Raw genomic sequence first — 13,382 nt, 5'->3', positions numbered from 1 at the left:
TGGCTTCTTGTTCCATCCTCTTTGGCTCTTGATTGACTAGGAAATCTAATTAAATGCTAGTATATTAATAGATATCTAGCTGGCTTAATATTAGAAAGTCCTTATTGTGGTCACATATCCTGATAAGTATTTGGTCTTTTGAGGTAATGATTTTTCACTGGAGATCATGTTAGAGCCTATTTAGTTTTTTAAAAGATCCCAATTTAAGCAAAGTTTATCCTCATTATTAATTTTGTTAAATGGAGTAGTTTTGAAAGTTTTTCAGTTGACTTAGAAAAGATGATCTCTTCTGCACCTCTGTACAAATAAACTGGTTTCAGTAATTGAAGATGATTAAAATAATTCATGTCTCATTACATATTTTTTGTAGTCTCCAAAAATTTGAGATAGATGGAACATTTTCCCTTTTTAAACCATTTGTTACTAAACAAATAATTATTCAGTATTTATGCAACACTGTTTTTGGCACTGGGGATTCAGTAGTGAACAAATCCACCTTTTTGGAACATACATTTTACTGGCAGAGAGAAACAAGAAACAGACACATTCGCTATATAATGTATTATCAGATGGGACAAGGTTCTATGCAGGAAGACAAGCAGGATAAGATGGGGTCATCACACAGGGCCTTTCTGGGGCTGTGGCCTTCTGTAGAGAGCTACACCATGAGATGGCTAGACAGAGGAGACACAAAGTGTGGAACTTGTGATGGGATATTTATTCTAGCCACATAATTTTTGAAATGTATTTAAGAGACATCTGTTTAATCATATTAAAATAATTTCCCATGAGGGTCCCCTAGGTGGCTCAGTCGGTTAAGCATCCGACTTCAGCTGAGGTCATGATCTCGCATTCGTGGGTTCAAGCCCTGTGTCAGGCTCTGTGCTGACAGCTCAGAGCTAGAGCCTGCTTCAGATTCTGTCTCCCTCTCTCTCTGCCCCTTGCCCGTTCACACACGCTCTCTCTCTCTCTCAAAAATAAACATTTAAAAAAATAAAAATAAATTTTCCCATTAGTGCATTTGGACTAAGTCCTAAACAAAAATTATATTTTGTTTTTAAATAACTTTATCTCAGGTCTAATTTAATTTTATCTCCTAGGGGCCAGAGTTACTGAGCAAATACATTGGAGCAAGTGAACAAGCTGTTCGGGATATTTTTATTAGGTTGGTTCCCTCTGAATATTTTTTAAGTAATGGACACTATCATTTTTCAGTGCTTTTTGGTATTCACTTGTTTATTTTAGAGAACTGATGTTTAAAACTTTAATTTATGTGGATTAATAAGCTAGAGAATTCTCCAAATATCACTTAAAATATAACATCTTTGATATTAAATTCTGGAAGTTAGTATTATATTTACAATAGAAATATTCCTAAAATGCTATCTCAAAGGAATCTCAAAGTAGATTTTTATAGGAAACACATAATTACTCCAGTTTAATTAAGCTGGCCAAATGCAATGTTAATTATAAAAGAGATAAAATAAAATTATTATGGCATTTATATAAAAATACAGAAGCTAATATTTAAGGATTAAAGTAAGATTTTTAAATGCAAAAACTACTGTTTTATCCCAAAATTTCATTATAAAATATGATCTGTAGTTAGGAGAATATAATGTCCTTATATTTTATAACTTTTTAAAATATTTATTTTAAGATAAGTCTCAAACCATGAGATGATGACCTGAGCCAAAAAGTCAGACACTTAACCTACTGAGCCACCCAGGTGCTTCAAGTTCATAATTTTCTAAAATATTTATTTTAAAATAAGTCTCAAACCACGAGATCATGACCTGAGCCAAAGTCAGACACTTAACCAACTGAGCCACCCAGGTGCCCCAAGTTTATTTATTTTGAGAGAGAGAGAGAATATGAATGAATCTCAGGTAGGCTCCATGCTGTCAATGGGGCCTGATGTGGGGCTCAGTCTCATGAACCATGAGATCATGACCTGAGCTGAAATTGAGAGTTGGACATTTAACCCACTGAACCACTCAGGTGCCGCCTCATATACATTTTAACTAAAATGAACTCTGGCGGCACCTGGGTGGCTCAGTCGGTTAAATGTCTGCCTCTTGATTTCAGCTCAGGTCATGAGTCATGAGATTGAGCCCTGTGTCAGGCTTTGCTTTGAGTGTGGAGTCTGTTTAAAATTATCTCTCATCCTCTCTCTCTCTGCCCCGTCCCCACTCACTCTGTGTCTCTCTGTCTCTAAAATAAATAAATAAGGGGCGCCTGGGTGGCTCAGTTGGTTAAGCATCCGACTTTGCTCAGGTCATGATCTCGTGGTCCGTGAGTTCAAGCCCCGCGTCGGGCCCTGTGCTGACAGCTCAGAGCCTGGAGTCTGTTTCAGATTCTGTGTCTCCCTCTCTCTGCCCCTCCCCTGTTCATGCTCTGTCTCTCTCTGTCTCAAAAATCAATAAATGTTAAAAAAATAAAAATTAAAAATTAAAAAATAAAATAAATAAGTAAATAGTAATAAAATAAATAAAATGAACTCATATATCCACCACCCAATTTAAGAACATTAACAGGAAAGCATTATTAGAGATAAAGGCAGTCGTCACCATATGGTGACAAAAGATTCAGTTTACCAGGAGGATATTACAGTTCTAAAATTGTATCCAATACCCTAGCTCCAAACTATTTAATAAAGGCAAAAATTGATAGAATTGCAAGGAGAAATTGACAAATCCACCTTCATAGAAGACTTTCACATAGTTCTTAGTAAGTAGTTAGATTGAGGTTTAAGAAAAACCAACAAAACAGTAAAACTTCAGAAGATTTAAACATTATATTCAAGATCTAAGCATATTTAGAACACATACCCAACAACTGGAGAATACATTCTTTTTAAGCACACTCGGATATTTTTGAAAATTGGCCACATGGGTGGCCAACTGTAGTAAGTTTCAAAGAAACAGTATCATACAGTCTATTTTTTGAAAACACAAGTTAAAATAAATAACAAAAAGATAATCCCCTCATGTACTTTTAGATTCTTAAAAATAAAACTCTTCTAAATAATTCATGGGTTAAAGAAGAGATCATAATGGAAAATCCTGGGCACTAAATAATAATGAAAATGCTATTAAAATTGTGAGATGCTGCAAAATTTATTTCAAGGAAAATTTATAGCCTTAAATTTTTAGGGGAAAAAAAGTTAAAAATCACTATGTACCCATCTTATGAAATTAGGAAAATATAAGCTAAAAAAAATAAGTAAAAAGGAAATAATAAGAGCAAAAATTAATGAAATAGAAAACATTTCAGTGGAGAAGTTCATAGGCCCAGATATTTTTGACAACCTAGTACAATTGATAGATCTCCAGCAGGACTGATAAAGAAAGCAAGCATGAATTAATAGTATTAGTGATAAAAAAGGGGACGTGACTAAAGTTATACCAGAAATGTAAAAGATAGTAAGGGAATATTATGGAATAATATTACAGACTTTATGCTGTTAATACATTTAAGACTTGGGTGACATAGACAAAAATATAATTGACCAAAATCAAGCAAAGAAGAAACAAAATCTGAAAAATCCTGTAACTATAGAAAACAATTGAGTCACTAGTTAAAAATCTTTACCCAAATCAAACATGGTTTTCTGAGAGTAAACTTTCAAGGAACAGGTAATTCCAATCTACTTATTGGCCCTGGGAGATTTATCTTATGTGCCAGTATTTCATGAGATATGTATTGGGTTTTTTTCATTCAGCCTGACAGGCTCTATAGAGAGCAAACTGAGGGTTGGTGGAGGGAGGAGGGGTGGGGATTGGCTAAATGGGTGATAGGTATTAAGGAAGGCACATGGGATGAGCACTGGGTGTTATACATAAATGGTGAATCACTAAGTTCTACTGAAATCAATTTTACCATGTAGGTTAACTAACTAGAATTTAAAAACTTGAAATTAAAAAATCAGCACGACAAGTATTCTGTATGGGTATTCTGTATGGGTGATTCTTCAGACATCTAGTTCACCCTGTTACCAGGTATGGAATTTGTTTTTCATTAAAACAAAATTTAGTTAATAAATTAAAAGCAAAGTTCAAATTAGGAAAAGATATAATATATGTAACTAAAATATATTTTATAGAGATCCCCTATAAAAATATGTGAAAATAATGAGCTTGTCAAATTTTAAAATAATGAGCTTGACAAAAGACGTGAATCAGTATTTCACAAAAGAAGTAAAGGTGGCCAATAAGCATATAAGAAATGCTTACTTACAATAAGAATCAAAGAAACATTTCACTTATTGAATAAGACTCTAGTTTTTGGTTTAGTCCCTGTCTAAAAGGTATGAGTCTTAGGCATACATCTTGACTTATTTATTGAAAACAAGTTTACATATACTTTTTATTCTTTAAGGATTTGTTATGAAGATTTAAATAAATACACAGATACATATATGTCTATCTGTATACAGATACATATATGTACCTACATATATATATATACACACAATTACTTTACAAACACCGAAGCCCTATTCAAATATGAAATACTGTTTTTCCCAGAGCACAGGCAGCCAAGCCCTGCATTCTTTTCTTTGATGAATTTGAATCCATTGCCCCTCGACGAGGCCATGATAATACAGGAGTTACAGATCGTGTGGTTAACCAGCTGCTGACTCAGTTGGATGGGGTGGAAGGCTTACAGGGTAAGAACTGCAAATACAGAAATATCTTATTGTAACAGATTTCACCAGGACTTAGTAAAGAATTTTTTTTTTCCCCAGGTGTTTATGTATTGGCTGCTACTAGTCGCCCTGACTTGATTGACCCTGCCCTGCTTAGGCCTGGCCGACTCGATAAATGTGTATACTGTCCTCCTCCTGATCAGGTGACAGTTTCATACTTTGAGTCCAAAACTAACAAATGCCACACTCTTTCCTTATGAACTTCTTCCTGGTAACAGCAGTTGTCTTTAGAAGACCAGCTTTAGGCAAGGCCTTTGCCATGATTTGCTCATGGCATGGAAGGATTCTGAATTAGATGGAAAGCCCAGCCATTTCCATGCAAGTCTGAAAACTTTGTAGTCTTTCAGTGTTAGCAGGTTGGGAAAGAAGGAAAGAAACCTAAAGTATGTATGTCCACATGCCCTGTGCTCAAAGATCACAGGCCTCATTATCCTGGCAAGACTCTGAGAATCAAGCATACGACTAGTGTGCATCTAAGCAGGTTACACAGAGATGAGGTTTTAACTGTTTCTGGTCTGTGTTGTTCCAGCTCTTGTCCTCAGATTTAGAAACTGATGAATAAATGAGGGAAAGAGCAAATAGACAAATGAATTGTCGAAGGTATAAAATATCTAAATATGTCCTTTGTAGCTATTACTTAGATGTTTTCTTTTGAAACACTTTCTGGGCACATTTGTTGAAATCTAGAAAGTAAGCACTAAGAAATGATTTACACTGAATGGTTAAGAATGTCGATTTTCATTCACTTTCCTATGTCTCTTCTGTTAGGGAGAAAGTTCATCTATCCTCCACAGAGGATACATAGTAGATTGGCGGTACATTTTTCAACTTGTAAAAGCTCATTAGAGATACAGTTAATTTGTAAAAACAAAAACATAAAATACACAGTTTAATATTTAATTTTGTTTTATTTGTTAAGTCAATTAGTTTTTCTCCCTTCAGGTGTCACGTCTTGAAATTTTAAATGTTCTCAGTGACTCTCTACCTCTGGCAGATGATGTGGACCTTCAGCACGTGGCATCAGTAACCGACTCCTTCACGGGAGCTGACCTGAAAGCTTTACTGTACAATGCCCAGTTAGAGGCCTTACAGGGAAGGCTGCTGTTCTGTGGGCTCCAAGTAAGTTATAGGAGATCATTGCTTTGGTGTTTTAAGAGGAAGAAGAGCAGTTCACGGTTAAAATTCCAACCTTAAAAAAATCCTATTTTTTAACAACTTTAGTAAAACTGTATAGAAATTTACCTGTAGTCAAATGTTCCATAGTTGGAATATTGGCTCTGCAGAGAACTTGTAATTATGAAGTATTTAAGTGTCTGTTTCTTTAATGTTACCTTACTGATGATAAAATATGTTGGGGAATGGAAGGATATTATTTAAATTGGGACATCATGAATGAGAGAATAGGAACAGAAATATATTGAGATTTTTAGTTAGTTTTACACTTAAGAAAAAAAAATCAGAGTATTTATTTTGAAGCTCAAATAGTCCCAGATCTGGCCCATAGGAGCTGCTTTTAGATGGCCTCTGTGTCCTTTTGATTTGTCTTCTTCATTCTTTGATCATGTACTTTCTTCCTGATACAACAAGGTATTCTAGCTGTATTTTGTACTTTCTGTACCCCAGACCTAACATCAGTCTTTTCCTCTAAGGATAGTATTTTTACAGCAGATAATTTGACCTCTGCTACATTATGGTCTTTACTGCATAGTTTCTAGGAAGGGTTTTCCTGTGTACTCCTCTCCCCTATGTTTTGTTGGAGATTCTTGCAGGGCCTAAAGTTCCTAAATCAGATATTACCAAGTTTTTGCTATTTATTTTGGCAAGTCACTGAACTTCTCCACCCTCTTCACTAACAGAAAACATGTTCATGTATAAAGCACTCTGTAATGACAAAGCACTGCATGACGTGGTTGACTCATCATTTCACAGTTGAAAGATTCATACAAATAAAATTCAGAGGTATGAATCCTAGCTTTGTTAGCGTTCCTGGGGAGATGGTTGGTAAATTATGTACACATTCCATCTTATTTTAATAATTAAATTTTATTATGTACCTCATAACCGTTAGAAAAGTAGTAAGAGCCAAAGTTTGGCTCAATGCATGTTTCCTGAATGCTGGTTTTCTTTCTGTAAGCGTCAGACACGCTGATCATGTGCTGTCTGCTGGTAAGGATTCGTTACATAATCAGGCAGCCTACTTAGTCTGCCACTGAGTCATATTAATAATGGCTCAAACAGCATTTGCACAAAAGAAACATAGTTGGTGCCTGGCTCTCAGAACTGTTGTATTCTGGGTGTGGGAGAGCTGTAACACCTTTGCCATTCGTGCCATACGTACTGGTCTGTGGGGATCATAGAGGACAAGAACCTCACCAAAAAAATAAGAGCTTTTTTGGAAAATGCCTCTGGTTTTCCTCGTACTGGTCTGTTAAAATGCTATCTGTGTTGCTAATTTCAGAGTCATAGATTATTTAGATTTTTACAACTGTTGTCCTTTTTTGTGTTTTAGGATGGAAGTTCCAGCTCTGATAGTGACCTAAGTCTGTCTTCAATGGTTTTTCTCAACCACAGCAGCGGCTCCGATGATTCAGCTGGAGATGGGGAGTGTGGCTTGGAGCAGTCCCTGGTTTCTCTAGAGTTGTCTGAGATGCTTCCAGATGAATCAAAATTCAATATGTACCGGCTCTACTTTGGAAGCTCCTATGAATCAGAACTTGGGAACGGAACATCTTCTGATCTGGTATCGTGTTCAGTCGCCATTGTACGGTTCTGATGCGTAAAGCCATAGTGTGTCCAGTTGGACAGTGACTTACCCCCTAACCGACCCCACATGTACTTTCTGGTTGGTTGGTTCTTCAGTGAAGTAGTCTTGTTTTCCCTTACTCACACTGATGAGTCATCTCATTCCTTATTAAGAGCTGTGAAATGTAGCTGGCAACAAAGAGGGAGCCACTGGTGGTGAGGACCCTTTGGTTCCTCGCAGGCTTATTATCTCCTTCATTAGTTGTTTTAAAACATCTTTAGTCGCAGATCCATTTTATATTAAACTCTATTATCATTAAGATAATTGAAGATGAGAAATTTGATGTAATGTTGCAACAGTGAAAATATTGTGGGTGATATCCTTGCTTTTCTAAATTAAAATAGCATTTCACACATGTCTGCAAGTTATTTACTGTGGTTCACGATTACTTTATTGGTACAAGTAACAGTTATATTTTTGTTTTTTGTACATCTGCTTTAATCTAAAAATGAACTATTTTGGGGTGCCTGGGTGGCCCAGTCGGTTAAGCATCCATGATTTCAGCTCAGGTCATGATCTCATGGTTTCATGAGTTCAAGCCCAGGGTCAAGCTCTGCACTGAGTGTGGGGCCTGCTTGGGATTTTCTCTCTCTCTCTGCCCATCTCTCTAGCTTGTGCTCTCTCTGGTAAAAGTAAACCATTTTTATTTCAAAGAATAGTAAGCTGTTGTTTTTGTTGTTTTATTTCTAGTCTTTAATTCTGTTTTCTGTTTCTTAACTTCTGTACTATGTTCTCCAACCTTATACTAGAATTAACTCTATTTGCTGAAACTGAGAATAAGGCACATTTGGAACCTGTTGCTAGGACATTAGTGTGGTGAATTTAATAAAAAAGCATTAAAACAATTTTTTGTGTTATGGCAGTTTTCATTTTATGATGGTTCAACAACATGTAGAAGATAAACATATTTTGAACTTGCTTATTAATTCCAGTTAATTCAAATGTAAGCTTGTCCATGTTAAGGTTTTACTGCTTAAAATGTTTAAATTTAGCCTTGGTAAATATATACTTCTTTTCTCCCTCTCTTTTCCTCCTTTCTCCTTCCCCTTCTCTCCTTCCTACACTTAACCTTGCAGAGCTCACAGTGCCTGTCTGCACCAAGCTCCATGGCACAGGACTTTTCTGGAGCCCCTGGGAAAGATCAGTCGCTTTCACGACCTCCAGTGTTCAGAACATCCTCACAAGAGGGTTCCCAAGAACTTACACAGGAACAAAGAGATCAGCTACGGGCAGATATCAGTGTCATCAAAGGCAGATACCGGAGCCAAAGTGGAGTATGGCTTTTCTCCCCCCACCCCCATGAAAATTGTAAAAACTGTAAAAACTGTTTTTCCTTTTTTGATGTGTGTTTTGGTTAGTAAATGAGCTTTATTTATAAAGAAGGGACTGAAACACATCGATCATTTGATTATATGCATCCTGCTTTCAAACAGTTTTTAATCTTATGAGAAAGAGAATGTTTGGTCTCCTAAAAAAAACCTGATGGAAAGAAACAACACATGGGCTGCTACTTTTTCCATCACAGCCCTAGGTTAACTTTGTGTCCTTTTCTGTTTAAGGAGGATGACTCCCTTAACCAACCAGCACCAGTCAAAACCAGTTTGGCTATTAGCCAGTCGCATTTAATGGCTGCCCTCAGTCACACAAGGCCATCCATTAGCGAAGACGACTGGAAGAATTTTGCTGAACTGTAAGTAACCGATTCTCCTTCAGAAGTACAGATATTACAGGGTGACAGTTCTTCACTTAAACTTTTGAAGTTACTTATAGTGAATATATAAAAGGCCACTTCGAGCCAATAGCTATGCATTTAAATACCCCAAAACTTAAAGAGTACTGAAGTAAAAAATGAATTTTCATTAACTGGTTCACTTGATTATATTTGAATTATTTATAATGAACTGATTTCATTTTTAAAGCTTTGAATAAAAGGAAAATTAAAATCTCAAAATGATTCTAATATAGTTTGTAAAAATTGTTCTGAAAAATATACCTGTTTTGCTTTCTTTAAATGCATTCGAATTTATTCCCTTGTGGACTGTGGCCAGCACACATTTAGATTTACAGGCTTCTTGCAGTTGTCTCTGAGCACCTTAGAAGTTGGAAACCCATAGATTGGGGACCATTCACGTTAAGGATTTCACTTAATTCAGTGCAAGAAAGGTTTATTCCTGGTTCTAGAAGTTACAACTCTTTGTTTAATTTTGTAGTAGTTGGGGTGGGCATGCGTGGATACACTGTAAAGGCAGAAAGATTTTCCCTTCTTCCCTTCTTGTTCTTTGGCTGGTCTATTAATTAACTGACGTAAGACAGTAACAGGAGAAAAATAATTTCATATATACAGGAGCTCCATTAAAATAGATATGCCATCCTGAACTAAAGAAAGAGGTTAGGGGCCTGGGGCTTCAAAGGGGAGGCAGGAATTCACAGAAGGTGAAAAGAGCAGATGTTTGCCCTGCTGTCAGTCTTGCAGATTAAAAAGTCTTCTCTGGTAATAGGAAACTAAACTCATCAGTCAGGTAAGGGAGGGAAAAAGCTTCTCCTGAATCTTCTGGGTCTTGATCTCCTTCAGCTCAAAATAGTCTACATGCCAGAGTGGCACTTCTGCTCCGCCTCAACATGTATAAGTAATATGTGCTTACTGTAGAAAAATCAGAAAATAAAGAATAAGAAAACAAATTTCCCTTAATCCCACCCCTCCCAAAGTATACATTTGTATGGTTTTTTTTCTTCACTAAAATACTCTGCACGTATTGCCATATAGCAGGCGCGCTTTCATCCATCTTGAACATTCTTTCACATTTTAAATGTTACTACTTGGTTTTTAATGTCATTTTATAGTAGCCACAATTTCCAATATTTGGATATTTAAGTTGCTTCCAGATTTTCCCTATTACACTAATATGATAAAGAACTTCCTTAGAGCCGAATGTTTGCACATATCCTCCATTATCTGAGTTTGAGGTGGAATTGTTGCAGCATAGGATACATTTTGTTTTTATGGTTTTTGAGATCAGTTGCCTTCTAGAAACACTGTACAGCCCAATACATGGAAAGGGCCAGTTTCACCACAACCCTCACTAACATTGGGCATAATGTCTTTCTAAACTTGGCCAGTGTGACTGGAAAAAAATCTAACAATTTACATGCCTTTGATTAAAACAGTAGGGTTTTTTTCATGTCACTGCCATGTGCATTTTATCTTTTCTAACTTGTCTCTTTATCCCTTTTGCTACTTTTTTGATTGGAATGTTTAACTTTAGAAAATTTAAGAACTATAATTTGTTAGGTTTTCTTCCCCCAGTTATTTATTTCCCTTTTGTTTCTTAAAATATAATCTGTTTGCAAACGATTCCTTGTCTTTTGTAATTTAGAATTTACATGTATTAAATATTATCTCTTTTTAAGGTATGAAAGCTTCCAAAATCCAAAGAAAAGAAAGAATCAAAGTGGAACAATGTTTCGACCTGGACAGAAAGTAACTCTAGCATAAAACATACTTTTGATTTTGTTTTTGCTGGCTTGTTCCTATGTTGTGACAGTAAAAATGGGGTCTGTAAATTTCTTTTTAACAAATTAGGTTAATCTATAAAATCACAGATTGGCAAACCTGTGGTTATGTCATAATCAGGATTACTTGAGATTAATTCTGTAGAATAAATTGGGATATTTATAACTGATTATCTTATTTCCTATAAATCTAAATTAAATCCTTAGTGAAAAAATATTGTCTTAATGGTGTAACTAATTATTTTCTCATCTGAGGAAAATGCATTTCTTAGAACTCACATATTCAACATCTTCCTTGCGTTTGACAAATCTTATACTTAGCACCTTTGACCATTTGAAAATGTCCTATTATTTATTGATCCAATGCTCTGTTCTTCTATCAGAACATGTAGACTTTACATACAATTCCAAATAAATTCAGTTATTCCCACCACCAGAAATGAGATCGTATCCCCTTAATATACTACATCTAGTTCCAAGGCCAAGATCTTAAATGAGGTCCATTCCCCCCCGATCCATCATGACTTTGTCTGGATGTTCTCTGATCTGTGAACTAGATGTAAACTGAGCCACCATCAACACAAACTGTGTATAGTAATGCAGTAGGAGAAAGGAAAAGGGAGAAAGTTAGGTGAAGTATATAAATAAATACATGAAATGGCAAAGAGGGGTTGCCTGTGTGTTTCTGTCCATTGAGCATCTGACTCTGGAATTTACCTCAGGTCATGATCTCACGGTTTGTGAGATCAAGCCCCATATCGGGCTCTGCACTGGTGGTGTAGAGCCTGCTTGGGATTCTCTCTCTCCTCTCTGACCGTCTCCCCTCCCAATAAATAAGTAAACATTTAAAAAAAGAAACAGAGAAAGAAAGAAACAGCAAAGAAAAATGTACAGGCAGCAACTATTGCCCTTTCTACAATTAATCGTGAGGTCATGGTTGGTAATTTTGATTTCTTTTTTTTCTTTTTTTTTTTTTTAAAGTTTATTTATTTTTGACAGGGAGAGAGAGACAGAGCATGAGTGGGGGAGGGGCAGAGAGAGGGAGACACAGAATCCGAAGCAGCCTCTAGCCTCCGAGCTGTCAGCACAGAGCCCGATGCGGGGCTTGAACTCACGGACTGCGAGATCATGACCTGAGCTGAAGTTGGATGCTCAACTGACTGAGCCACCCAGGTGCCCCTGGTATTTTTGATTTCTGTCTTCAGTTACTTATTCCTTGTTTCTTTGAGTTCAGCCAGAACATCAGTGGATTAGTCTTTCACTAGGTGGAATGGTCTAAACCTTCATTGCCATCTGAGCTACTGGTGGTCTGTTTATTATCACAGAAATCTTCCATTAACTCCTACTATATTTAGTATTACCACAGGGTTCCATCCATACTTCTCCCATCCTTTATCATGCAGCAGCAAGACTGTTCACTCAGCCAACACTCTAACCCTCCCCACACCTTCCAAACCACTGGAATCATCACTGTGTTCCTCTTGTATTTCTCCTTTGCTCACCTCTCAATCAGCAAAGCCCAGAATCACAGGGAATGGAGGCAGAGATTTTGGGTCACTGAGGTATTAACAGAGGAGTGCTATCCCCCTTCCTCTTTAGTTCCCAGACCCTTGCTTATATAGAGGCCGTGGTCATGGATTCACAGCATATAACAACTGTACTGTATTTATTCCAACCTCACAAATCGCGGTCTCCTTGGAAGGCCAGCTGATTCAGGGTGCTGGGTGTTTATGTTGAATATAGTGAATTCTGCTGGCATAGCCTACAGTCTTCCTCTTCGATGTGAAGAAAATTTTGTGATCAGAAAGCAAGTGTCCAATGGGATAACTTAACAACATAAAAACATGTGAGTGAGTCCTTGAAAGATGGTATTGGCAGAAGTTTGGAGGACAAAGCAAACCCAATTCCAGAATGTGCCCCTCCAGGGAGGACAAATTGCTGCTTCTTCCCCTCTGCTCATTCTAAGAAATCGGACCATACTTTTCCTGCAGACCTCCTCACTGCCAGTGCTCTAGTCCTGCTCTTACAAATCTCTGATCACCAGGTTATTAGCCACAGACTATGGATTAGCATGGATTTTTATATCAGTCATCTCTACCTCCTGCCACAATGGAAGAGACGTGTTGCTCCAAAATTCTGCTGCCTTGGAGGGTTTTCTGTGTCCACTGGTCATCAGGGCTAGTATAGTGACAGTGCCTTCACTTAGACGGGTAGGTCACAATGGAGTTCTGGGTCTCCGGGAATTAACATTAGCACAGGCCCAGTGTCTCTGATAATCCCCAGAATGTCTGGTTATTTCTCAGGATACCTGGACAATGGTCTGGTGAGTGGCTTCAGGTCCTTTGGGGAAAACTTGGA

The 13,382-nt window shown here is 37.0% G+C and overlaps 1 protein-coding gene across 5 annotated transcripts in view; it reads left to right on the top strand.

Annotated features, from left to right (window-relative positions):
• The window catches only part of PEX1 (peroxisomal biogenesis factor 1), a 47,062-nt gene extending 35,376 nt beyond the window's left edge, over window positions 1–11,686 (top strand). For 4 of the 5 annotated variants that reach the window (XM_042966388.1, XM_042966385.1, XM_007076710.3 and 1 more), the window contains exons 17-24: window positions 1,101–1,165; window positions 4,530–4,672; window positions 4,751–4,854; window positions 5,654–5,830; window positions 7,221–7,451; window positions 8,591–8,788; window positions 9,074–9,204; window positions 10,923–11,686. In XM_042966388.1, coding sequence (XP_042822322.1) covers window positions 1,101–1,165; window positions 4,530–4,672; window positions 4,751–4,854; window positions 5,654–5,830; window positions 7,221–7,451; window positions 8,591–8,788; window positions 9,074–9,204; window positions 10,923–11,007 — 1,134 coding nt within the window. In that variant the 3' untranslated portion in view covers window positions 11,008–11,686. Of the gene's footprint in view, window positions 1–1,100; window positions 1,166–4,529; window positions 4,673–4,750; window positions 4,855–5,653; window positions 5,831–7,220; window positions 7,452–8,590; window positions 8,789–9,073; window positions 9,205–10,922 lie in introns of those variants that run through there. The other variant, XM_042966398.1, reaches the window with a different exon arrangement.
• Window positions 11,687–13,382: the final 1,696 nt, after the last annotated feature.

The sequence above is a fragment of the Panthera tigris genome, chromosome A2 (assembly GCF_018350195.1).
Source record: "Panthera tigris isolate Pti1 chromosome A2, P.tigris_Pti1_mat1.1, whole genome shotgun sequence".
NCBI classification, from domain to species: domain Eukaryota; kingdom Metazoa; phylum Chordata; class Mammalia; order Carnivora; family Felidae; genus Panthera; species Panthera tigris.
The sequence above is the reverse complement of the archived record's forward strand: the minus strand, read 5'-3'. Positions and strand labels throughout refer to the sequence as shown.